Below are 27,864 nucleotides of genomic sequence, written 5' to 3'. Positions count from 1 at the left end.
CAGTAGTTACCACCATCCTGGACCCTGACTTAATCTAATTTATTGACTTGGGTTGAGTGGGCTTTATTTGTAACACAATGTGCAAGTGGAAATATTTCCTTCTCCAAAAACATGTATTTACAAAGGAAAACTGGGCACTAAAATTCAGTTCTAAAAATTGCAATTCACTTTTAGTTTTCTTCCTATAAGTTGGTTGTATAACTTTCTGTAAGTAAGCTGTGTACCTAACTCCCTAAAGGTGGGATGGGAGCTATTTGCAATAAAGAAAATCATTTCTTTATACTGGTTAAGAGATTGGCTCTGGAAACAGACAGTGTAGATTCAAATACTGGCTTCAACAAGTAGCTGTGAATTCTTGGGCTTACTCTCTGAGTGTGTCCGTTTTCTCATTTGTAAAATGGAAATGATGACAGTTATCTACTGAACAGGATAAAGCTAAATACAGATGGGGGTCCCGGACTGCGAGAGCCCCAGACTGCAAGAGGGATGTCCGCCTGCCAGCATAGGCTGATCCCCAGGCCTAAGCCGGCAGGCAGACATCCCCCCAGGGGTCCTGGACTGCGAGAGGGTGCAGGCCAGGCTGAGGGACCCCCTCCCGCCCCAGTGCATGAATCTGGTACACCGAGCCTCTAGTAAATAAATAAATGAGATAGTAAACCAATCTCCCATGCTTAACAAATGTTACTATTATTACTGTTATTATTAATGATGCTATTCTTTGCTGGAAAGAACACTTGCAAATCAGATATAAAAAAATAAAGAAAAATATTCCTTAAAATATATTATTACTAAGCAAAAACTACCTTATCTAAACAGTATATGCTTTCCTAAAGCTATATCCCCAAAACACTGAGCAAATTCTAATAGACTGTACAGTACACACACACAAATAGACACACAATTTATGATGGTAGAGGTAGATTAATAATTTCTTAAACTAGTAAGTACAAAGACTAGATTTTATCAAACAGAAAATTAGCAAAGCTCAATGTTTAAATATACAAATATTTTATAAATCCTGTCATTTTAAAGCAGTACGTCATACACAACAAAATTTTTCTTTACTATTTTTATAGTAACATTGCATATAGATTTAAGATATTCAGGAAACATTACTTTGAAAAAACTGTTCAAGCCATTATATTTTAGTACACTAATAATTATTATGAACATTCATTTTACAAATTAAATATTAAAGAATATAAATTTGGAGTTAATTTCTAGACCTCAAATATCATCTATGAATGTGATTTACCCCCATTTATAAAAATTTAAAAAAAAGCAAACGGCTCGCTATTCAACATCACCTTCAGAGATTTTGCCACTTGAACATGGTTATCATAGACTAAAATGTCTACTGCCAGGTTCTGCAGCCGCCGGATGTGACTTAAATCACCATGAAAAACAAGGTCTTGTACGCAGACTCTCCAGGACGGAAAGGGGGTCCTGGTGCCGTCCCATACCTGCCGGGAGAGGGCAGAGCAAAGTTTAATGACCTTTTTGTAAAACTGTGGAGGCTAAAAGAGTTTTACTTGCTGGCAATATAACTTAAAAGTAATTAAATGTATCCTCCCAAATATCTGCTAAACTTTAAATATGATGTATAACCTTTTCTGACTGTAAAAGGACTACATATGACGATGTACAGAAAAAAGTTCAAACTACTATGACCATAGAAAAAACGTAGTGTTGAACTTTATACTTTTTTCTCCTATGTACTTATATCTTGTATTATTATTATTTTTTAACAAACTGGCATTATATTCTGTTTTTCATTTCTTAGTATATTCTTGAGCAATTTATCAGGAAATTTAAATATTCTTCTAAAATACAATTTTCAATGGCTTCACATTATTTCCTGGTATGGATGCACAAATTTATTAAACCAATAACCACTTTATTGGTCATTTGAGTTGTTTCAAACCTTTCATACTATTTCAAATAACTTAGCAATAATTATCTTACATATATAAACTTTTATGAGTGCCTCTGCTAATATTCTTAAGTATAAATTCCTAGCTTTTAGGAATGTTTGTTCAGTTGTTTCAATTTGGAAAAGGCCTTTAAATGTACAGACAGGCCTATTTTGCTTATGTTAGATGTTACCAATACAAATGCATGAACGTCATAGTGCTGGAAAAGGAATAGGGATACTGATTGCTATGTCAGGTGCACTCAGATAAAGATGGGACCAGGGCACAGGGCCAGCATGGACTGCCCCATCCTTAAGACAAGAGCCAGCCCGGGCTGTGCTGTAAAAGGGTATCAAGTGGGAATGCCTCTGCCTGTCAGGAGTTTGACTTGAATAAAAAACACCACATTGCTAAACAGAAGATGTCTGCCAGGGTCAGGTTACAGAGGAAGGACTGAATAATGCTGGTGACAGTGCAAGTTTCTAATAAACAATTATGGGTTTGTGTCACTCATTCTATTCCCTAAATAGTTCAAAGACGCAGAACAATTACTTTGGGAGCAGTAACATCACATGGCACAAACATGACTCTCCATTTGGAATTTGTTCTTCCATTTTGTGCAGACTGTTTCTGTGATTTTAAAATGTCTTTACAGACCAATCCACAAGCCTTTTGAGGGAGGAACTGAGAGGGTACAGTGTTGCTATATTGCTTTTATGCTCTAGTTTTAATTGCCTAGAAATCAGACTTTTAACAACCTTTCTTTACCAATTTGAAATGTTATTTTTATCACATTTTGAATTACCATAGGTATAAGAACATTCCTGAGGTTTTTAATCCTTTCCATTGATCAGTCTTACTATAACTTTATTATAACTGCATAATATGTTTAAACTGGAGTCCTGGTGCAAAAAATCAGTGCACTGGTAGGAGGTGTCCCTTAGCCCAGCCTGCACCCTCTCCAATCTGGGACCCCTCTCCAATCTGGGACCCCTCGGGGGATGTTCGACTGCCGGTTTAGGCCCGATCCCACCGGCAGTCGGACATCCCTCTCCCAGCCGCTTGCCTGCCTGATTGCCCCTAACTGCTTCTGCCTGCCAGCCTGATCACCCCCTAACCGCTCCCCTGCCAGCCCAGTCACCCCCAACTGTCTTCTCCTGCTGGCCTGGATGCCCCCAACTGCCCTCCCCTGCTGGCCTGATCACCCCCAACTGCCCTCCCCTGCTGGCCATTTTGTGGCTGTGGGCATCACCATCTTTGAGGGTGGGGCAGTCAATTAGCATATTCCCTCCTCATTGGCTGTGGGTGCCACCATCTTTGCGACGGTGTGAAGGTCAATTAGCATATTCCCGCTTTATTAGATAGGATATCTGATAGCTCCCATTTAGCTTTCTTTGGCAAGCCTTTCTTGTTTTGTTTCTAGTCATTTGTTTCTAATAAACTTCAGAATTATAATCAATTTAAAAAAACAACGTGATTTTAATTAAAATCTTACTTTATTTAAAAACACTTTAGTAAAAAAATAAAAAATCTTTTATTAGTTCGAGTTTTCTTTAAAGCTCCTTAGTAAAGTTTTCCTCACAGAAATTCAGATATTTCTTACATGAACTTTCTTATTTTACAGTCATTGAGACTTTGAAAGATATTTTTTAAAAATATATTTTTATTGATTTCAGAAAGGAAGAGAGAGGGAGAGATAGAAATATCAATGAAAAAGAGGATCAATTGGCTGCCTCTTGCATGCCACTTACTGGGGATCCAGGCAGCCGCAACTTTGGCATGTGCCCTGACCTGAATGGAAATGCGACCTCCTGATTCATAGGTCCACACTGAACCACTGAGCCACACTGGCAGGGCTGAAAGATTTTTGTTCAATTATCTGTTCTATTTATTACTGATATGTAGAAGGGCTATATTTTACTAATGTTTTAAACAACTTAGCTCACTGAATAATTTTTATTAATCCAAATAGCTTTTTAGTTTATTTTTGGGGTTTTCATATCTTGTGAGTACTAGGCACACATAAATGATTTTGCTTGTGAATACTAAGCCAATAACATGCATTTACATATTCAGAGTATTTAATGTGTATATAAACATGTGCTATTATCAACTTCAAAAACTTCACATTTTATTCAAAGATTTATATCTTCACCATTCCTTAATATGGGCAAGATATAAATGATAATAATGCTAAACCAATATTGGTCCAAGAACTACTGCAATCCATTTCCTCCCCTACTGTTCCAAAGGGCCAGAAGTTAAGGAAACCCACAGGAGCAAGGCTGAAGCAGTGCTCGTTTAAATGCATCCTGCCTAGGATGCGTAGGGGAGGATAATATCAGACAATTGCCTTCTTCAAAAGCTACTCATGATTTAACAGGGAGAGTGGTAAACAAAGACTAGATGGGACTTATGTCACTTTTTAAATTCTGTTGATTTAAAAACATAAGAGCAACGAACACTTCAAAACTGTGATCTACCCAGGAAGCAGGCAGAGAAATGACATCAGATGAGAATGTGATATCAAAGGGCCACGAAAGTAAATGAGAAGGCTAAGGAAGCAAAAATATGCGTATGTAGAATTGCAACTGAAAAATAGTAATATTTTTAGTACTAAAATAAGAAATATGTATTTTGTTAGTACTAAAAATACATAGTACTAAAATAAAAATACATATTTTATTAGTACTAAATAAATATAACATAAAGTATACTACATTTAAAATGTAGATCGGATAATACCATTTTTCTCTAGACATATAGGATAAAGAAGAGAAATGCAGGAGTAGAGTTGCATGAATTTCCAGGCTTAACAAACATGGTAAGTTGGAGTTTAAGTTCATCATATAACACGCAGTATATATAATTATTCCATCAGAATGCTAAAACATAAGTACCTTAAAGACATGTAGGTGGTACTAATTAATAATTGCAAGTATTTAAAAATATCTACCTTTAGAAGAAACGATGCTCCGTCCACTTCAGCTTTGCCCAAGAGCTGACAAGTCAGGTCAAAATACTGCATCGACTGAACATCACACAATTTTACTAACGTTGAAGAAGGTGAAATATGAGTAGATGCCCACGCACGTAAGGTTTCTACCATTTTGTGGTCCTCAGTTGTGAAGTTAAAATACTTGCTCGAAGTACGAGGTATAACAGGAGCTCCCAAAGTTCCCTCAAATGTCAAAGACGCAAAGCCAGAGCTGGTGATACCTTGGGTCTCATTTTTATATACTTGGATCTAAGAAAAGGGGACAAAGTAGAAAACAAAACAGAAACACATAAAACTGCTTACTGATGCAAAACCTGGGGGCTGAAAATCAGAAAGATTATAAAATCTTGCCAGTATAGTTAAGAGAAGACATAATTATTTAGTATTTCACTTAATTAGTGTATGAATTATAAAATCAACTGGGTTCTTTCAAGATCCACAAACACCATGTAAACTGTAAAACACTATGCAAAATCTATTTCTATTTTCTACAGAACTAGGTGTTAGACTCCCTAATCCTACCAAGCTTGTTCTTTTACATTTATTAGGTTTAAGACAGAATTTACAGAAGGAAAAACAACAAGTGCCAGTTATTTATGGGCATACTAGAGAAAACTAGAACACCTAAAGTGTAAGTTTGAAGTGAATTAAATGCAACTGAGGCTAAGGTTTCATCAGCCTGAGAGAGCTGAGATATGCCACTTTAGCTTTCTAAATTTTGAAGTTCATTTATTAGATGCACATGCATTTATGATAGTTACGTATTTACAAAGAAATCCTTTGGTGACCTTGTGAAATGTTCCCCCATTTGATCTTTTGTAAACTCTATCTGATATTAATAGTTATTTTATTTTTTACTTACTATTTGCTTGGTATATCATATCTTTTCTACAGCTCTGCTTCCAACTTATTTGCATATTTATTTCTTGTAGCGATATATTTGGTTCTTGCTTTTTATCAATTTTTTTCTTTCACAAGAAAATGTAGTAGCTATTGAAATGGTTATATTTAAGTCTACTATCATATTTTCCTTTTATAATTTTTTTCCATTGTTTCTTTCCTGTCTTATTTTGAACAATACTAGTATGTGTCCCACTGACTGCTCCTTAGCTATGGATGAATCCTAACATCTCAGTCAATTTGGAACACTTCCTCTTTTCCATTTCACACTTTTCCTATCCCATTTTACACTTTTTACTGAAAATATAATAACCTCTAAAGGTAACAATCTTTCAGTGGTATAATTCCATTTAACCATCCCACCATCCTTTGTGCTGTTGGTGTCATGTTTTTCTACATATTTTACACACTTCACCTTCCAAAATAAGTTTTTCTTTTAAATAGCCATATGTATTTTAGTTAAATTATAGAAATACAAAACACTGTCTTTCATATTTGTTCATTAACCATTTCTTTCGTTTTTATTTTTTGGTCATTTTTTATTGATCCAGTTTCTGGTTGATAATATTCTCCTTTGCCCTGAATACTTTCTTATAGTGAAGATATGCTAGCTATGGGTCCTCTCAATTTCATTTATATAAAAATGTCTTTACCTTTTTTTGTGAAGGATATTTTCTCTATATAAAAAAATCTGGGTAAATTCGTTTTTTATTATAACTTAAAATGTACCCTTACTTTGTTCTTCAGATGTCATTATTTCCAGTAAGTAATCAAAGATGACTGGTATCACTGTCGCCCAATATGAAATATATCATTTCTCTACCAGCTGATTTCAAGATTTTTTCTTTATCTTTTTCAATGTCACCATGATTTGTTTAGATGTGCTTTTCCTTGTGCATCATGCCTAAAGTGTACTGAATTTCTTGGATCTGTAAGTCAATGTTTTCATCAAATTTGGAAAAAATTCTGGTTCCTTATTTCTATATTTTTCCTATTCCCAGTCTCTTCTCCTTTGTCTCAAATGTCATGTTCTACTGTATGATATTATTCTACAGATCCCTAAAGGCCTGTCAATTTTTCTTTAATCCTTATTCTTCAGATCACATAATTTCAATTGACCAATCCTCTTGTAACTGCTGTTTAGCCCATCCAGTAAAATTTTCATTTCATTTCATTTGCTGCTCCTTTCAGTTACTCAATTTATTAGGTTCTTTTTCAGTTTCCATTTTCCTACAGAAATTTCTTATTTTGCATTAACCAAATGTGATTTACTGAATATATTTTGCTTATTTCTTTGAAAATATTTATAACTCTTTTAAAGTCTTGGTTTAAAATCTAACATCTGAGTAAAAGAACCAAGATGGCGGTGGAGGTAACCGCCTGTATTCGCTGCCTCCCATCAAAATACTGAACAACCATTATTCAGAACCACCTGAAGGCTGGCTGAACTGAAGCCCTACAACTAGGGAAGTAAAGAAGAAAGCACACTGAGACTGGTAGGAGAGGCGAAGGTGTGGAACGGCTGAACTGGCACGCATGTGTGCCACTTTTTTAATCCAGAGGGAGATCGTCCCTATGGAGGCCCTGTGTGAGGAGCAAGGGGTCCCAGCCCCACACCAGAACCCCAGCCCAGGGTCCCAGAGCTGGGAAAAGAAGTATCTGTAACTATGGGCTGTAAAAATCAGTGGAGACTGGGGCTCAGTGACATGGAGGCTGCTCGTGACCCAGGTGTTCCTTTTAAAGGGCCGGCTCACAAACTGAACTTACAAGGTCCAGCTTCCTCTGAGCTCCAGTGGTAGGGTGAGACTCTGGGGCAGCGGTCGCCAACCTTTTGGACCTCACGGATCACCAGTGGTTCTCGGACCACCGGTTGGCAACCGCTGCTCTGGGGGATCCTGACACACACAAGGAAGAACTGGACTGTCTGGTATTAGGGCAGGAACTCAGGAGGCTTTTTCCCAGAGGGAGGTGCTCACAGGGGTCATTGTTTCTGTCCTGGGACCTCCCCAGTTACAGGGCTGACTGGCAGCCATAGCTGTTTGCTCCGCCCTGGCGGTTCCCTGAGATCCCACTCCATCCAATTTGCAGCCCACCGAACCTATTTGTAGTAGCTTTTGCATATGAATGGCCTGTCCTTGATCAGGCTTCAGACTTTGCTAAAATCTCTAAAACAAGCTGCAGCTGGGTCAGCATGCCTCAAACCTATCAATAAAAGGCCCAAGACCTGACACAAGCACCAGCCTGCCTTACTTCACAGCTGGGCCTCGCCTGGGCACCTCCAAGCCCAATACAAATACCTCCTGCAAGGTGGCCCCAGGCAATGGCTGAATTTGCACCTCCCTGGAGGCCCTAGAGCTAGTACAGCTGGTGGACAGCTTCAAACCATAGCAGATTACAACTCTACGCATCCGTAAGGAACACACTCAAAGGGCAGACTCAGCGAGCATCAAAGCCCCACTGAAGCAAGTCCTGCTCCATAGGGGTGTTTCCTGCACATTAGCTCTCCCACTGCAGTCAGAGCTGGTCCTCACAGCCAATTAGCCTAGAGGTAATTCCTACCACTGATGCCAACAGCAATCAAGGCTCAACTTTAAGACTGTATACACAGCCCACAGAGGGATGTCCCTAGAGTGCCCCGCTCAGGTGACTGAGGAGGCTGAGCCACTGGACCTTACAGGACACCTACTACACAAAGCCACTCTACCAATTCCAAAATACATAGCAGCTCTACCAAATACATAGGAATAAACACAAGGAAGCAGCCAAAATTGGGAGACAAAGAAACATGTCTCAAATGAAAGAAATGGAAGCAAGCAAACTTTTGGATACAGAGTTCAAAACCATGGTTATAAGACCTTCATGAGACTTTCAAGTATCTTAGTGAGAAAGTCAAACACATGAAAAAGGACCAGTCAGAAATCAAGCACACACTAACTGAAATAAAGAATAATTTAAAGGATTCAACAGTAGAATAGAGCAGTGGTCGCCAACTGGTGTTCCGCGGACCACTGGAGGTCTGTGAGGTCAAAGTTTGGCGGCCATTAGAGAAGAGGATCCCAAGAATCAAATCAACAATGTTGATGTAGTCACACAATGGAATACCATTTGGCAATGAAAATGAGCAAAATAAAACTATACCCAGTAATATGGTTGAATAAAACAAACATAAACCATACATTAAATAAAAAGCAAAAAACTATAATCTATCCTCTTTATATAAAAAAACAAACCCAGATGAAAGTAAACATGTTGTTAAAAGTTACAAGACTATTTACTACTGAAGGTGGAGAAAGTTAATGACAACCTTGGGTGGGGATATGAAGGAAGTTTCTAGAGTGCTAGTTCTATGAATATGCTTACACTATGAATATGAACCGGGAAATGTATATTCTACTTCAATTCAACAACAGAAGAGAAACTAGAAACGTTAGAAGTGGAGGGTGTGCTGTATGAATATGAATATTACAGGACCCCACAGTGTGTGAAAAATAACCTACTTTGTGAAATTTGAATAAAACTGTAATATAGTGCTATTATATTTCTATTTTTATCTTTATGAACATATTCTCTACTATTCATCTATTCTTAGGGAAAAAGTACTGATAGATCAAGAGATGTAATTCCCACCACAGAACAGAACACACCTGGAATATTGTGCTCATTTGTAGGTATCATGTTGACCATGAGGGACACAAACAAACTGAAGTAGTTAGAAAAAAAAGACAACCAAGATAATGAACGGGTTGCATGGAAACCCATGTAACAGGAGGAAAAGATGAGGGACTAAAATGCTTACAACTTAAGGGACTGAAAATATTAAAATACTGAAAAACTGATTTAAAAAACACACATACTACTTAATAGCTTTATTTTTATATCAAAAGTTTTCTTATATTTAATTATTTAACTGCTAGCAGAACTTTAAAATTATCTAAGTATCTGTTCACATTTTAACACATTTGATCAACTTGTTTTGATTTTATACTTAATTTCTCAATCCTTTCATTGTACCAGAATTAATACAACAATCAGGAAAGAATAATACAATCTCCCAATCTTTTGTACACTTTTGTTGTTGTTGACCCAAGACTTTTTTTAAAACAAAGTTCTGTATTAAACTCTGCATGGAAAACATTTAAAACATCGATCTATATTTAGAAGCAAGAAGAAAGAGCACAACCAGTCTGAATCACGGCATCTAACACATTTGCATGGAAGAAAGGCAGGCAGCTTGCTCAAATAAAGAGGTCTCCTAATATACATTATTTGAAGTCTGATATGACTTACACTTCTTCTAATCTCTTGAAAATGCTTGATGTCATGTTCTAACAAAGCAACCACGTAATTAGTGCTAACTAGTTTTAGTGAATACAGTGCTCTCTTAAAAAATATAAGTTCTAGACAATATGAATTATACCTTCAGCCTGTGAAAGCGAACGATATCTCCATTTTTATAAATTATTGGAAGGCTTTCATAATTTCCACTAAAGAGTAGGCAGGTTAACTTTACATTTGTCTGGTCCACAATTGTAACAACCGAACAATAATCTGGAAAACACAAGAATATTTTACCTGACTTTTAGTATTTCTAAAGATTTGACAAAATGAGAATATGTTCAGTTCAAAATATCAAACAAACTTTATGTCTTTAAGTATTCTAAGAATAAGATAAAAACACAGAGGCATTTTCTTTGCTCTCAAAATGCACTACAAAATTATTTTACAAGTGTTTCATAAAAACTAAATTTGGTAAAACAAAAATTAAAATCTTACTTAATATAACTTATCTGGAGTGGCAATAACTTCTCAAAATTTAAAATTATGATGCAGACAAAAACATTCAATATAATCTAATTTATAAAATAAACAACTTTAGAGTGAAAGCAAAAGACTAAAAGATGTTTGCAACAAATGTGAAGATGAGTCAATATACTGCATAAAGGTCCCATGAGAACTGGTTATAAAACCTAGGATTTCACAGTAAATATGTAATTCCAATGAACGAACAATACATTGAAAACTGTAACAACAAACTCAAATGGGAAATGATTTACTAGTTACGTCTATGAGTTTACACACTAGAGCAAGAAATATTTTATATAATTTAAACTGGAAAACAATTAATGATAGTTGAGTTGCAATGGAAACAATAACTTCAAATACTGGTAGTAGTAAAACTGCAACATATGCTGCCTTTTAATATACAAGTTTCAGAAAACTTCACACTCAAAAAATATGATGATATGTTGACTCCTGTCCTTCCCAAGAGCCTAGTAATTACAACATAGAAATAGAAAAGAATAACCCAGAACAGTGAAGGAAAGGGAGATGAGAAGGGAAGAGAAAAATAAAGGGCAAAGGATATCAATATATTTCAGGAAGATGGAAAAATAAATGGTTACGAGATAAAATGGACTGGCTATCATCAATAAAACAACAAGCAACAAGTTCTGGCGAGGATGTGGAGAAAAGGGAACCCTTGAGCACTGTTGGAGGGATGCAGATTGGTATAGCCATTGTGGAAAGCAGTACGGAGGTTCCTCAAAAAATTAAGTATGGAACTGCCTTATGATCCAACCATTCAACTTCTGGGAATTTATTCCAAAACATGTAATCGAAAGAATATATGCACCCCTATGTTCACTGCAGCTTTATTTACAATACCAAGATTATTTGGAAGCAGCCCAAATGCCCATCAGTAGATGAATGGATACACAATGGAGTACTACTCCACCATAAAAAAGGAAATCGTACCTTTTGTGACAGCATGGATGGACCTAGATAGCATTATGATAAGTGAAACAAGCCAGTCAGAGAAAGACAAATACCAGATGATTTCGCTCAAATGTGGAATCTAATGAACAAAATTAACTACCAAGCAAAATCGGTGACAGACTCAGAGAGAGCTGGCTGACAGCTGCTGGAGAGTGGGGTCCAGAGGGGTGGAGAGATTGAGCAAAAAAAGAGAACCCATGGGCACGGACAACAGTGTGGTGACTGCCAAGGGGAAGGGGGAGGGAGGGAAAGGAGGGGGATAATGGTGATGGACAGAGGCTTGACTTAGGTCAAGTCATATTAGTGGGCTCACAGCTTGATAGACAGCTCTCTTCCCACCACCCTAGGCTGACACTTTCAATCAATACCCTATGCAAGTACTGTTTCCATCAGGTTTCCCATGCAAGGAAGAGGTCAAGTTAGAAGAATAAACTACTCATATACAAATGTCTACAACCCCAAATAAACCATATCTAAACCATATTTAAAATGTAAAGACAGCAATTACCAGAAACAAAACTGGAAGGAAGGAAAGAAGGAGGGATGAGGGACAGAGAGAGGGAGGGAAGGAGAAAGGATGGGAAAAGGGAGGGAGGGAGGGACCAAGGAAGGGAGGAAGGAAGGAAAGGATGGAAGGGAAGGAAGAAAAGGAGGGAAGGAAGAAAAGGAGGAGAAATAAAGGATGGAAGGAAGGGAAAGAGGGAAGGAAGTGAAAGAGGGAAGGAAGGAAAGAAGGAAGGGAAGGAGGAAAAGAAGGAAGGGGAGGAGGGAGGACACTGGGAGGGGGAGAGGAGAGAGATGAGTAGATGAAAGCAAGATTGGAGAGAAAGGGGAAGGAAGTGGGAGGGAAAAGGGGGAAGAAAGGTAAAGAGGGAGGATGGAAAAAGAGAAACCTAATTCTATGAGGGGGAAACAATTCAGAGAACATTAAAAAAAAGAACTTAAAAATAAAAACAAAACCTTAATTTAAAAAGAAAAAAGATATTATATGTTCATCTCTTGTTATACTAGCAGGATCCACTGAACCCAAGTTTAGTTTCTGAGTTTCCTTTTTTAGTAGTTCTAACAAATGTAAGGAGGTTACTTCATGACATTTTTTCTATCTTAGCAGTCTTCCAAAGATCACAAAAAAAGATAAATTTTACTTTTTAAATAGAATAAAACACATTCTTGCTTGCCATTGTCATATGGCTCTACCATACCTTTTTAAAATCTAAGATACATATGGGATCTTAGTCATCTGTTTCTTCATGCAAACTTTGTCAGTATATTAAATCTAACTTTATAAGTACTTTCCTTGCAGGTACACACACACACACACACACACACACACACACACACACACACACACACACACCAGTTCTATTCAATTACTGAGCTGCAGGCCCAAAAAGACTTACAATAGCAGTATTCTTCAAAATATCATCTACCTGCTGCAGAGCAAGTTCTCTGGGATGGCATAACTAAACATAAGGATGCTCTTAGAATCTCCTAAGATTATCTATAAAATAATGAGTTCAAAATAAAATACCATTTTATATACTTTGATTTTGTATTTAAATATGAATATACTTTTGAGAAGCAAACACAATTTCAGATTGAAAAAACAAGTGTCATTTTAAAAATCTGTCTAATAATTTGCACTCAAGAACAATAAAGACAAGTAGCAATCTAAATGAAATATTAAAAGCTTCTGAGTTCTTTCAATTGGCAATAGATCCATGACATGACTGGAAAACAAGGTACCCATTTATTTTTTAACATTTTTTTTTACTGATTTTAGAAGAATGGAGAGGGAGAGAAAGATAGAAACATCGATGAGAAAGAAACATCCATCAGCTTCCTCTAACCAGGAATGGAACCAGTGACCTCTTAATGCATGGGACAACACTCAACCAACTGAGTCACACTGGCTGGGCACAAGCTACCCATTTTAACAAATACTAAAAAGGCAAACTACTAAAATAAGCCTTATTTAACTACTCTAAGCAGTGTTCTACCAAATACAAACAAACATACATACATATATAATCCTTAAATAATGACTATATAAAATGAAAATATTCATTTCCCATGATCCACTTTTTACTTATCCCCAAATGAAGAAAAAATTAACTTGTGGAATTAGGGACAACTTATAATTTCACATTTTAATAATAAAGTTAAAAGGCTAAAAAGGTAAATTTATAGTCTATTTTCTCGACAGCTAACATCAGCAGGGAAGGTAGAAACAGTGAAAAGACCTTTAATAAGTCAGTATTCTTACTTTACCGAAAGAGTACATAATATCTAAAAAGATATTCAACCTTTACAGTAATGACTTTAACTACTTTAACGCACTAGTAAGACTTTATATTTAAACTGTTGACAAAGTACTTAACTACTTTAACACTTAGGTAATTCTTCATGTAACTTGATATAAATATGAAAAAGATAACAAATGATAAATTAAGCCCTATGCTCTGTAATCTTGAGCAATTCACCTAATTTCCTCAGTATGATTAAGTGTAAATTGCCTTGGAGTTTTATTATAAGAAAAAGCTGGTAGCACATCGAAGCAAGGTCCTTAATCAAAGAATCATCCATGGATAAATTATGTAACCCCCACAAAAAATACCTCCTGAAAGCTGCTTCACCATTTTATCTACTACAGCACTGCTTTTAAACTAATCAGTATTTCAGCTACAGCTTTCCGCTCCTATAAAAGTTTATTATTGAAACATTCAAGTAAAAGCTATGGAGGCAAATCACCGAATCAAGGTCATACTATATGCTACAATCTTTGCTTCACAAGGAAGCATCATACAACACATATAACAGCACTCCCTTTAATAGGCTGGTGTGAGGTTATATAATTTCCCTTTGTGTTCTTACTATATTGCAAACGATCATGGGAAGCAGGAAAGAGAAGAAAGCATGATCACTATGATCTTTTGATATATATAGTGACAGAGATTAAATAAACAGGTAGGCAGGTACACAGATAGGTATTCCATGAGTTCACAGTTCATACCTGCTATTCTGGAATTACAAAGACGAACAATGGCCTCTATCTTCACAACGGTTGTATTTAAAACAAGAAAGACCAAACAACAAAAATATATTTTAAAATACCTATAAAAGTATATTGATATTCAGTAATATAAATTGATACCTGCTACAATATGGATGAACCTCAAATCATACGCTAAGTGAAAGAAGCCAGAAGCAAAGCCTGTATGTTCTGTGAGTCTTCTATATGAAGTATCCAGAAAGATATACAGACAGAAAGAAAATTAGTGGTTGCTTAGGACTGGGGATGGGAATGAGGATTGACTGCAAACAGAACAGAGACTTTGGGGTATGGTGTTTCTTGCGTATGCTGTCCCCATGCATCAAAATAAAACTGTCTTCTTGGTTAAATCAGTTAGCATCAACCATCCAAATCTCAGCATTGAAGTTTGGCTAGCATATCTTGTTAACTATCATCTCCTCTTCCATTCTATTTGACATTAAAATCAGACCTTTTTTGAACTTGGAGTTTATTGTAACTTTAGAGGGAGCAAATATAAACACAGGCACTCTACTGTCTGAATCCTTCTAAAATGTGATGAAAACCATAACCATGAATGAAATCAGAGGTAGGCAAACATGGCTGTGGGCCAGCTGCCCATTGTTATAAAGTTTTACTGCAATATAGCATAACAGGTAGCACTTTTAATTCCACATTTATACAACAGAGAAGATACTACATCACACTTAGGGCATCCTGTAAATGTAAACAACAATCAATATGAAAGACATAATAGAATTTAGTAAATAAGAACTAAAATATTATTTAGAGGGTCATGCCCCTAAAGAATACAGGCAATACAAATTACACAGAACAAAATGTTTCATTTACAACTGTAGTTTATTACTATGTTATGTTTCTAAACTCTTTTTAGTCTTAATTTTATATTTTAAAAGATATCATTAGCAGGTGGTGGGAGTGAAATTAGTCCCTCATAGAGAAAATCTTCCTCATGACTTTAGAGACTTTTATGGTTTAAAAGTGGCTCAGTGGTTGAACATTGACTTATGAACCAGGTCACGGTTCAATTCCTGGTCAGGGCACATGACCGGGTTGTAGGCTTAATCCCCTGTGGGGGCTGTGCAGGAGGCAGCTGATCAATGATTCTCTCTCATCATTGATGTTTATATCTCTCCCTCTGCCTTCCTCTCTCTCGAAAAATCAATAATAATAATAATAATAAAGAAAATGTCTCAAGCTTTAAAAAAATTAAGTTATTTTATTTATATTTTAAATATGTTTTTATTGATTTCAGAGAGAGGAAGGGAGAGGAAGAAAGGGATAGAAACATCAATGATGAGAGAGATGTTTCTGTACGCCTTCTACTGGGGATCGAGCCTGCAACTCGAGCATGTGCGCTGGCCAGGAATCTAACCGAGACTTCCTGGTTCATGAGTCAATGCTCAAACACTGCACAACACTGGCCGGACTAAGCAATTTTTTAAAATCTGAGAAAAAGCTAAAATTAAAATTCTCTATATGTGTTATCTAAAAAAAATGATCAATGTTATCTGTACAAGACAAAAAACTGCATTTTTTACTCCATTTAGCCAGCTCTCTAAAGCAAAAGTAAATGTGAGGCTTTCAGAGAAGATAATTGCTATAAAATCTCAAAATACTATGAAGGCAGCAATGACCCTGTCTTCCTATTTGAAAGAGGCCACAGTATGTACCACTGATGATCCATTATCAAAATCAATTTTGATAATACAATGATCTTTTAATATTTGCTGTTTACATAATCTCTGAGAAAGTCTCAGTTTTTCATAATGAATGTTACCACAATTGAATAAAAACATATCTGTAGCTTTTTTAACAACAGGACTGATAAACTTCTGCAAAAATTAAATCTACAACTTCTTCAAGACTGAATATAAAGCTTTGGAAATAAAGCATTTGATACCTTATATAAGGTTGCAGTCTGCTACAGTTCATATGTAATCATTATTACTAATGATGAGAGAAAAGTCTCTAAAAAAATTTTGTCAAAAAGGATGCTAAATTGTACCAAATTGCCTCTACCACATTGAATGTTACATTTATAAAATAAAATTTTAATAAAAAATTCCAGCTAATGATATATAACAGAATAAATTATTTTCCACCTACCTAAATTTGAGTGGCATAAAGGTAATTTTCCTCCGCATAAGTAGTTATGTACATTATATGTGATATTTAGATGTGTATTACCAAATAATGCTTTATCCTATCTAATAAAGAGGGAATATGCTAATTGACCCTCATGCCATTGCATATATGGTGGCACCCACAGCCAATGAGAGAATATGCTAATTGACTGCCCCTCCCTCAAAGATGGCGGCGCCCAGTCCCCTCAGCCCCAGGGACGCCTGAGGCTTGCACTGCCGGCAGTGGCAGCAGCAGAGGTGTGATGGGGCGTCACCTTCCCCTGAATGCCGGGTTGCCTCCGCCCCTGAGGGCTCCCGGACTGTGAGAGGGGGCAGGCCGGACTGAGGGACCCCCCCCACTCCAGTGCATGAATTTTCATGCACCGGGCCTCTAGCATAGTATAAAAAAGGCACAGCTGTGGATTGTTCCTGTACATTTATTCTGGTACTTCTCAGTGCTAATACTAATGAAGATGATCCTTTCCTGAACATAAAACCAGTGCTATTTGTTTGACTCACCTGTAGCATGTTAAAGGATGGGTTCTATCATCAGAAATAAAAATATAGGGGTAACTACAGTTACAACATAGACAGTTCTAAAACTTTACCATCTTGCTAGTAGTATTTCAATGAATATGAATGATAAAACTGATGACATTTTAATTTAGTATCTCATAATACAGAAATATCTTTGTCACAACAGATGGCTTATTACTACTCATGATTTTTTTTAATATATGTTTTTATTGATTTCACAGAGGAAGGAAGAGGGAGAGAGAGATAGAAACATCCATGATGAGAGAGAATCCTGGATCTGCTGCCTCCTGCAAGTCCCCCACTGGGGATCCAGCCCACATCCTGGGCATGTGCCCTTGACCGGAATTGAACCTGGGAGTTCAGTTCGCAGGTTGACGCTCTATCCACTGAGCCAAACAGGCTAGGGCTCATGATTTTTTTAAATAAGGGATTGGATCCAACTAAACATATCTGATAGACATACAGGACAATTATGAATATACTAGTGGTCTGGTGCACGGATTTGTGCACATTGAAAGGAAAATAATTAGAAGAAATATTTTAATATTGTTATTTGCCCTTTCTCTGTAATGGATGTTGGTCGCCGTCTGTGGGGTGATCAGTGGGGCAATTGGGCCCCCGTCCAGCTCCCTCAGTGCCTGGGCGCCAGGTGGCGACCCTGCCTCCTGCCACTGGTCACCGTCTGTGGGGCAATTGGCCCCCATGCGCACCTGCCTTGGCCTGGTGCCGCCCGCTCACCTGCTCCACCATCCCACCCCTGTTGGGACCTACTGGGGCCGGCAGCGCCTCCACTGCTGCCTGTTGCTGGCGCTGCATCCCCAACGCCTGCCATATTCGCGCCAGCCCCTGGTGGTCAGCGCATGTCATAGCGAGCGGTCGAACTCCTGGTCAAGGGGACAATTTGTATATTAGGCTTTTATTACATAGGATAATAAATATTATAGTTCCCCAATGCTTTCATTATATGTACATGATTTAATAACATTGTTGAAGAAATTTATTATGCTAATAATTTAAAATTAATATTGAGTTATCAATGCTTTAAAGTTATACTTTTATTCTATATTACTATCATTTTATTATTTTTGATAATATGTTTACTGATTAATTTACTAAAAACTTTTAATGATAAGAATTAGCAACATATCAAGTGCAAAAAAATTTTTAAGTTATATCTTTAACCAAGTTCGGTGGACATTATTACCAGCAATGTGGCTTATCCTCAATTTGGCAGGCCAATTACAGCCAGCCAGATAACACTTGCAAATGGAGGAGGATCAAAGTTATCATTTCTTTATAGCAAATTCCCAGAATGAGCACATGTAAGATTCAGAGAGGGAAAAAATCTGATGGTCAGAAGAAACTACTAAGATGAAAGTATGCAAAAATGTATGTCGAATGGTATGATGGGGTGGGAAATGAAGACTTGGGAAAAATAAAGTCAGATGAAAATATGGGAAAAATACATTTTTAAACAAACATTTATCTGCTTTAACTTTAATGTTTACTGTTTCTCTTTCCGCTAAAACAGGCTTTCCAATAAAACACCCTTTGTGGTCTTCAGACTTAGTTAACACCTATTTCAAACTTCTCATCTCTATGCTAGCAGGCTTCACAGGACCATTTTCATATAGACTAAGTCTTTCCATTACACATTAACAAAATAGCTGACCATATGAAAATAAGATATTTCCCTCGTCACCCCACTAAAGAGCACACTTCAAGCTCATTCTACCATAATAAAATTTGCACATCCATAATGTGATATACAAAATCTTTTAAAAATATGATTTCAGTGAGAACATCTTTGTGTTCCCAACATGAGCCACAGTTCCCAGCAGGTAGTAAAGTATTTCATCAACACCACCACTGATCCACATTTTTAACATATCTAAAATTTGATCACATCTTACATTTGACAGTGAAGCATAGCTTAATTGGCAGTGCTCTTCTCTTCTTAACCACATAGAATAATGGCTTTTACAGATAATGTTTCAGATTAGATTAAATAGAGTAATGTTGATTTAGTTCAGCTGAATTAAATCAAGGTAAAAGTGTGTTGTGTATCCTATATAATGAAAGCCTAATATGCAAATCGACCGAACAAAGGAACGACCAGTCGCTATGATGTGCACTGACCACTAGGGGGCAGACGCTCAACACAGGAGCTGCCCCCAGCCCACAAGCCCCAGGCCAACACATGAGTGTTGGTTGGCAATTGTAAATATGACTTGAGCTTCTAAGACAGGATACTGAAACTGTATTCCTGAAACCAATAAAACAGCGCCAGTTTATTAGAATCTTGACCAATTTGAATACCTACCAGTTCCTTTGCTTAGATATGGAGGCTTAAAGAACTTCACAACGCCATAGACATTGACAATCATGCCACCTTTGAGTTCATTCAGCGGTGTGTACGTATAACGTGTTGCTGGAACCTGAAGAAAAACAGTAAATAAGTCAATATTAAATATTTACATTTTAGAATCATATTATGATCAAAGAAGAGTCATCTAACCACATTTTTTTTCTTTTGAGTGTCTGATAAGAGGCTGAAGCTTGAAAAAGGAAATGTACAGCTTAAAAGGTTGCTATATAAACCACTAGTATTAATTTTTCTTAGGAATAACTTTGATCATAAATGGTATAATTTGTACACAATTCTAAGTAATGACATTTAAAAGATTTTGGTTCTGGTTTTTAACCCTAAGTAATATCACTTCAGAATCTGTGGGAAACAGATTTTACTTTGGCCTAAATAAAGCTAGGTTTTGATTATAAATGGTGTGAAGACATTAAAAATGGTAAGAAAAATGAAATTTTCTGAAATAACTGTATATAAGTTTGGAAAGAAAAGGGAAAGTGATTCCCAAGTTTAAGTCTACATATCTGTCAAACAATCCATAAAAGAGTTCATGCCCTAACCGGTTTGGCTTGGTGGATAGAGCGTCGGCCTGCAGACTGAAGGGTCCCAGGTTGGATTCCGGTCAAGGGCATGTACCTTGGTTGCGGGCACATCCCCAGTAGGGAGTGTGCAGGAGGCAGCCGAATCGATGTTTCTCTCTCATCGATGTTTCTCTCTCATCGATGTTTCTAACTCTCTATCCCTCTCCCTCTCCCTTCCTCTCTGTAAAAAATCAATAAAATATATTATTAAAAAAAAAGAGTTCAAACATCTGGTCCTACTACCCACCAATATACTATCTTAAGAAATATCTCCCTAATGTATAAATGAATGACCATATCTATTTTGGTCATCTAAGTAATGTACTTGTTAATTCATAGCCAACAAACAACTTAACCATAATTTGCCTTTCCATGTAAATAAGTTAGTATATGTATGCAGAGCAGCTAAGTTATATCCTAATAGTTCAGAATACCTGGGCTTTCTGAACAACCACTTTCCTCAAGTTTAGAGGCTCCTTTGTTTACCTCTGCCTTATTTATGGGTTCATGGATGCTTGAACCTGATCTATTTATACTAATTCTGAGAAATACTAATATTTGGGGTTAATTTACTTATTTTAACAAAGTACATTAATCCTTTAATTGGTTATACTTTCCCTAAATCAAAAATTCAAATTATACCATTATAGAATTATTCAGAATCTAAAACCTGTACCTAATAGTCATTGTCAACTAGAAACAAAATCTCTGAACTCTTGTTTGCCCACTAGAAACTAAGGGCTTAAGAACATAGTAGAATACAAATTTTGTATTAAACTTTATCGTGACACTAAAAGCCCAGTGCAGGACATTCATGCACTGGGGGTGGGGTCCCTCAGCCCAGCCTGTGTCCTCTTGCAGTTCGGGACCCCTTGGGGGATGTCTGCCTGCCGCAGAGGCAGGAGAGGCTCCGACCACTGCTACTGTGCTCACCAACCATGAGCCCAGCTTCTGGCTGAGCGGTGCTCCCACTGTGGGAGCGTACTGACCACCAGGGAGCAGCTCCTGCATTGAGCGTCTGGCCCCTGATGGTCAATGCACGTAATAGCGAATGATTGTTCCGCCGTTCGGCCCATTTGTATATTAGCCTTTTATTATACAGTGGGGCCTTGACTTACGAGTGTCCCGACTAATGAGTTTTTCGAGATACTAGCCATCTCTCGGCTGATTTTTTGCTTTGAGTTGCGAGCTAAAATTCAGGTTATGAGCCAGCTTCAGATACCCCACCGCTAGTTGGCACAGCAAACGCCACAGTGAACGCCACAACATCAGCCCAGCATCACGTGTCTCACTCGTTCACTTTTTGATTTGACATACAAGTAATTTGAGTTACGAGCTCCATCACGGAACGAATTAAACTCGTAAGTCAAGGCCCCATTGTATAGGATTAGCTTCTTTCCATTTGCACTCAGCTACAAGTAGCTCACTTGTAAAAATGGGAACTTCCTAGTGTTATGATAATAAAATTTTATTAACACTTGGATTGCGGGAAACGAGTTAAGTCGGCTGGCGTGAATTGCGCGTACTCCGCGGGAGCCGTCTTAACTCGGTTCATATAGATTTGCGGTGGAGTGCGGGAAACGTGTAAACTCGGGCCGATTGTAACTGCGTATTACCAAATATTTGTTTGTTTGCCGTTCACAAAGATACCTACCTGTGTATGCGAACCGTTTCATACCCATTGGGGTAATAGGTATCATAAAAATCCCTTGTAAGTAGAGAACACTTTATGGCGCTGGTCGAGTACAATACCGTTAGGGTACCAATGTATTGTTTTCTCATGTTATAACCGATATCCCTGGATATCTCACCATGCAAAGAGAATAGTTATTGAGAAATACTTCTTGTGTCCGGACGTCTTTAGTTTTGAGTTTTGTGAATATTATTACGTGTTTAAATATTTAAATATATTGTGATAAAGACATTCATATAGAATTTTTTAACCAAATAAAATAAAATCGTTCCGCAAAGTGTTCGCATAATAATTATTTTTTTATATCAGATATCTATCGGAGTACCGCTATTTTCAGTTAGTATTATTTTTATTTGCTTTAACCTAGAATGTCGCAGCATTCAGACTATAGTGATGATGAGTTTTGTGCAGACAAGTTGTCCAATTATTCTTGTGATAGCGATCTTGAAAATGCGAGTACAAGTGATGAAGATTCTAGTGATGATGAAGTAATGGTGCGTCCCAGGACATTGAGGCGACGAAGAATTTCGAGCTCCAGCTCTGACTCAGAGTCAGATATAGAAGGCGGGAGAGAAGAATGGTCGCATGTTGATAATCCACCGGTCTTAGAAGATTTTTTAGGGCATCAAGGATTAAACACAGATGCTGTTATAAATAATATAGAAGATGCCGTGAAATTATTTATCGGAGATGATTTTTTTGAATTTCTTGTAGAGGAGTCAAACAGGTATTATAATCAAAATAGGAATAATTTCAAACTTTCAAAAAAAAGCCTAAAGTGGAAAGATATAACCCCTCAAGAGATGAAGTTTTTAGGGTTAATTGTTCTCATGGGACAGGTGCGCAAAGATAGAAGAGATGACTATTGGACCACGGAGCCATGGACGGAGACGCCATATTTTGGTAAAACGATGACGAGAGACAGGTTCCGACAGATATGGAAAGCTTGGCACTTCAATAATAATGCGGATATCGTAAATGAATCAGATAGACTTTGCAAAGTGAGACCAGTACTAGATTATTTTGTGCCTAAATTTATAAATATTTACAAACCTCATCAGCAATTATCACTAGATGAAGGGATCGTACCTTGGAGGGGAAGATTATTCTTTAGGGTATATAATGCTGGCAAGATCGTTAAATATGGAATATTGGTTCGTTTGTTGTGCGAAAGTGATACAGGATATATCTGTAACATGGAAATTTATTGCGGCGAAGGAAAGTGATTATTGGAAACGATACAAACAGTAGTGTCTCCATACACTGATTCGTGGTACCATATATATATGGACAATTATTATAATAGCGTCGCAAATTGTGAAGCACTTATGAAAAACAAATTCAGAATATGTGGAACAATCCGGAAAAATCGAGGTATACCTAAAGATTTTCAAACAATTTCTTTGAAAAAAGGTGAAACAAAATTTATAAGGAAAAATGATATATTGTTACAAGTGTGGCAATCAAAAAAGCCTGTATACCTGATTTCTTCGATTCATTCTGCGGAGATGGAAGAAAGTCAGAATATTGACAGAACATCAAAAAAGAAAATTGTCAAACCGAATGCACTCATTGACTACAATAAACATATGAAAGGTGTTGACCGGGCCGACCAATACCTTTCATATTATTCGATATTGCGGAGGACGGTCAAATGGACAAAAAGGTTGGCAATGTATATGATAAATTGCGCATTATTTAATTCTTATGCAGTTTACAAATCAGTGAGGCAAAGAAAAATGGGTTTTAAAATGTTTTTGAAACAAACAGCTATCCACTGGTTGACGGATGATATTCCAGAGGACATGGACATTGTTCCAGACCTTCAACCAGTACCGTCTACTTCTGGAATGCGGGCTAAACCACCTACATCTGATCCACCATGCAGGCTATCGATGGACATGAGAAAGCATACGTTACAGGCAATTGTCGGAAGTGGAAAAAAGAAAAACATTTTGAGAAGGTGTCGCGTATGTTCCGTTCATAAATTGCGCAGTGAGACACGCTACATGTGCAAATTTTGCAATATACCTCTACATAAAGGGGCGTGTTTTGAAAAATATCATACGCTAAAAAACTATTAATTTCTATTTGTTTTGATTTATTATGAAAATTTTATTTTAAACTTTAAAAATATGTGTATATTTTTAGGTAATAAGTATTTTTTGGGTTTTTCATATTTAGTTTATATATATCGAATTATTTATGTACTGAATAGATAAAAAAATGTCTGTGATTGAATAAATTTTCATTTTTTACACAAGAAACCGAAAATTTCATTTCAATCGAACCCATACTTCAAAAGATATAGGCATTTTAAACTAACTCTGATTTTGTGCGGGAAACCTAAATAATTGCCCGCGCCATCTTATATTTTGGCGGGAAATTCACCCGACACCGTAGTGTTAAATACTGAAAAAAGTGAAAAAAAACGAAGAGCAAAATGTCTGACAAGCATAAAAAACTACTTCTAATTACATAATTCAACACATAAAAATCTGTTTAAATACAATCTGATTAAAATGAAAGAAATACATTTGGCTAAGGTTTAAAAGTAGTAGAAATCCCAATGTCTTCACACAAATAAAATTTTTTTCTGCTTCAGTTTCCTTATGCATGTAGCTTAGAGAAAACATCAGCAGATCTTCCAGACAACAGAATAACCAGGTAATAACTACTAGGTAAATATATACCTTGAATGGAACATCAGGTATCAAAAAAGTAGAGATTATGTTTTCCCACTGAATCAAATACTACTTCAAAATCAGATTATAAATATACATATATATTCATGTGTGTATCTATAGTTGTGTATATGTGGGTGTGTGTGTACATGTTCTAAATTAAAGTAAATATCATCTTACCAAAGACATTGACTCTGTAGAAAAATCTATTATAGATTTAACATAAACCTGAAAAAAAAACACAGAAAGGGTTTATTTGTATACAACAACTTCTAATGTGGTTACAGACCTTTAATTGTAGCAAAACTACACACTTAACTGTATATAATATTCAAACGCATCACAGTGGCATAAAGTTATGGCTTATAAATTAACAGTGACGTGTAAAGTTGTCTAAGCTAAGCTTCAGTCTAATTCATTAATTTTAATACCACAGGACAACCTCTAGCCCAATAATGCCCTGTGCATACTAGAGAGAAACAGGCAGATGTTGGCCTGTATGTACATGGCTTGACCCAACTCTATATGACAGTTTTCCTCAAACAGGTGGTCTCCAAATGTGTGTGGGGTGGGGGGTGGGTCTGGAGGAGGGATAAAGTAAAGACAGAGAGAATGAGCACCTTCATAAAGAATAAAATAGGAGGAAATAAGTTTTACCTAAAAAGGGATACTTGATCAACTTAAAAGTGCAATTCAATAGATCATCAAAGAGGCTGACAATATAACTGCAAAGAATAAGATGAGGTCTGGAGTGCCTGTGGAGTTTCAACATTTTCATCAATAAGTAACTATCTTTAAGGGATTTTTATTGTCTACCTGGAGTCATCTAAACATAAAGTCAGAAAAAATATTTTCTATTTTTAAAACTTAAAATATTAAATTAAAATAATTCAGTCAGGCTAAATAGTTTACCTGCAGATTTATAGAAACACTACTTCTATTCCATCACCTTACCTCATTAAAACCATAACATGAGTAGAGACTAAAAGTTACACACTTACATAAACAGTTGACTTGAAGTCCTCAAGTGCTTTCAAAAATAAGCAATGTTCACCATCTTTGCTTGTCGTAGGTGAAGACAAAACAATAAAACCAGCCACTGCAATGGTGTCCTGGATAAAAAAAAAAGTTTCCATTATCAAAATATCTATAATTTTTTATTATTTATAAACAGGAATCATTGCTATAAAATGGAAACTGGTTAGCTGGACTTAATGCTTACGGAATATAAGACTGAGCCTACCACCTCCTCTAAAAGGGTATCAACAGTGCAGCCGGAGATGATATAACACCCCACTTCATAGACCAGGAAAACACTAAATCATTTGGAAAATTTTATTTTTTTACTGGCACTTCAAAAATCAATGTTTATCTCAATTTATGTCAGTAAGTTTGTACAAATAAACAAAATGAAGATAAAACACATGATCCAACAGTATTATGAGGGGAATTTAAATGAAACAATCTCAGACTTGAGAAAACTCAGTACAAAAACTCCACATTGTTACAAAGCTAATATATGTGCCTATAAATTCAGGGTATGAGACATAAGAAACTTCCATTTATAAACTATTCAGCAATGAAAATAAAAATCAAATAGATAAATTCCGTAACAAAAATGTAAACAAGAACAGTGTATAAATTTGCTAATTTTCAGTAAACGATACATTAAAATTCGCAGGCATTCTTAGTGAGGAGGGACAGGACACAGACAATATGAAACAACTAATAACCACCCAACAAAAACACTTATTTGACTTTCACAGACATTAAGTAATTTTTACTACACTGATCCCATCTCACCAGTTACATGCTGTGTGCCTCACTCTGGAATTACACCTTCTCAAACTTCTTTAGCATTTCAGGATCCTCACTCAGGGCCTGTAAATACGCTGTTCTTTCTTACTGACCCACTCTCACAGTACCCCTGCTCTCATTCTTTCTGCTACTTTTCTCATTCTGCTATTCAATCTTCTCAGTTATATATTACAACTGGATAAAATAATTAATTCCATAATATTTAATTCCACTCTTCTCCATTAAACACTGTTCCATAGTGGCAAGGTCCATAACTGCCTTATTCAGTTAAGTTTCCGACACTTAGCATAGTAGAGGGCAGAAAACATTCAACAAATGTTTAGACAACCAAATGTATTACCAAACATATGAATGTAAATATAAAAAGAGAATATCTGTATTAAATCTTCAATAAGCTGAACTTACTACAAACCTTACTTAATAGCATCTTAGCATTGTAGGAATGGAAAAGTGTTGGGGGCCAGATGTAAGCTGGCAAGGTCCCTGCACCTGAAGAGGCTAGCAAGGCTGGGACCCTTACCCACACAGTTTTCCCAGACTTGTTTGGATGGCGGTTATCAGTAGAATGAGAGCAACCTTTGTAGAATGAGAACAGCCTTTCATGGCTTACCAAGAAGTCTGTAACTATTTACTGAGATATGCTGTACTGAGAACTTGTCCTTCTGCTGTGTCTCTCCCTTATTAGAGATTAAGAGGAACAAAGAATACATTCCTCTTGACAGACCTCCTATTCAGTGTGTTGTGTATAAATAGGATTGTGTGGCTAATAAAGTTGTTGTAGTTCCTCGAATGAGCTGCAGTCCTCCTGATCCCGCTTTCCTGTCTTTCTTTCTTTTCTCAATTCCCACCTCCCTGCCTCAGCCCAGCTCAACCTGTCAGGCTGGCCCTGACAGAAAAGGACCTTCATTTTTCAGAAAATAAGAGCCAGAAAGGATAAATGAGTAGCCTAAGGTCACATACAGCTAATTAATTATAGATCAACACAAAAATCCAGATCTCCTGACTTCCAAGACAGGTACTACTCTACTACTTCTCTCACAACCAAATCTTACAGAAATGAGAAAAACTGATTAATAAATGTCTACTTTTGGACAGTTCTGTAATAAAATATTTTTAAAACTTTCAAAATACTTTGGAAAAGTCTTTCCTCGTATTTTATATCCACACTAGTGGCCTGCTGCACAAAATTCGTGCACGGGGGGGGGGGGGGAGGGGAGGGTGTCCCTCAGCCCAGCCAGCACCCTCTCCAATCTGGGACCCCTCGGAGGATGTCTGACTGACAGTTTAGGCCCGATCCCAAACTGGCAGTCGAACATCCCTCCCGCAATCCAGGACCGCTGGCTCCTAACCGCTCACCTACCTGCCTGCCTGCCTGATCACCACTGTGCCTGCTGGTCTACTCACCCTAAAACTACCCCCCCC

At 36.9% G+C, this 27,864-nt stretch overlaps 1 protein-coding gene across 6 annotated transcripts in view; it reads right to left on the bottom strand.

Annotated features, from left to right (window-relative positions):
• Nucleotides 1-27,864, bottom strand: part of POT1 (protection of telomeres 1) — a 71,649-nt gene that overhangs the window by 32,646 nt on the left and 11,139 nt on the right. For 4 of the 6 annotated variants that reach the window (XM_006090499.3, XM_023755333.1, XM_023755329.1 and 1 more), the window contains 6 exons: nt 25,626-25,736; nt 24,805-24,852; nt 19,625-19,739; nt 10,229-10,359; nt 4,870-5,160; nt 1,308-1,463 (listed from right to left, as the gene is read on the bottom strand). In XM_006090499.3, the coding sequence (XP_006090561.2) occupies nt 1,308-1,463; nt 4,870-5,160; nt 10,229-10,359; nt 19,625-19,739; nt 24,805-24,852; nt 25,626-25,736 (852 nt within the window). The remainder of the gene's footprint in view (nt 1-1,307; nt 1,464-4,869; nt 5,161-10,228; nt 10,360-19,624; nt 19,740-24,804; nt 24,853-25,625; nt 25,737-27,864) is intronic. The other 2 variants (XM_023755331.1, XM_023755334.1) reach the window with 1 other exon arrangement.

The sequence above is a fragment of the Myotis lucifugus genome, unplaced genomic scaffold (genome assembly GCF_000147115.1).
Source record: "Myotis lucifugus unplaced genomic scaffold, Myoluc2.0 scaffold_73, whole genome shotgun sequence".
Taxonomy (NCBI): Eukaryota; Metazoa; Chordata; class Mammalia; order Chiroptera; family Vespertilionidae; genus Myotis; species Myotis lucifugus.
Note: the sequence above shows the minus strand (reverse complement) of the source record. Positions and strands in the feature narration are given on the sequence as shown.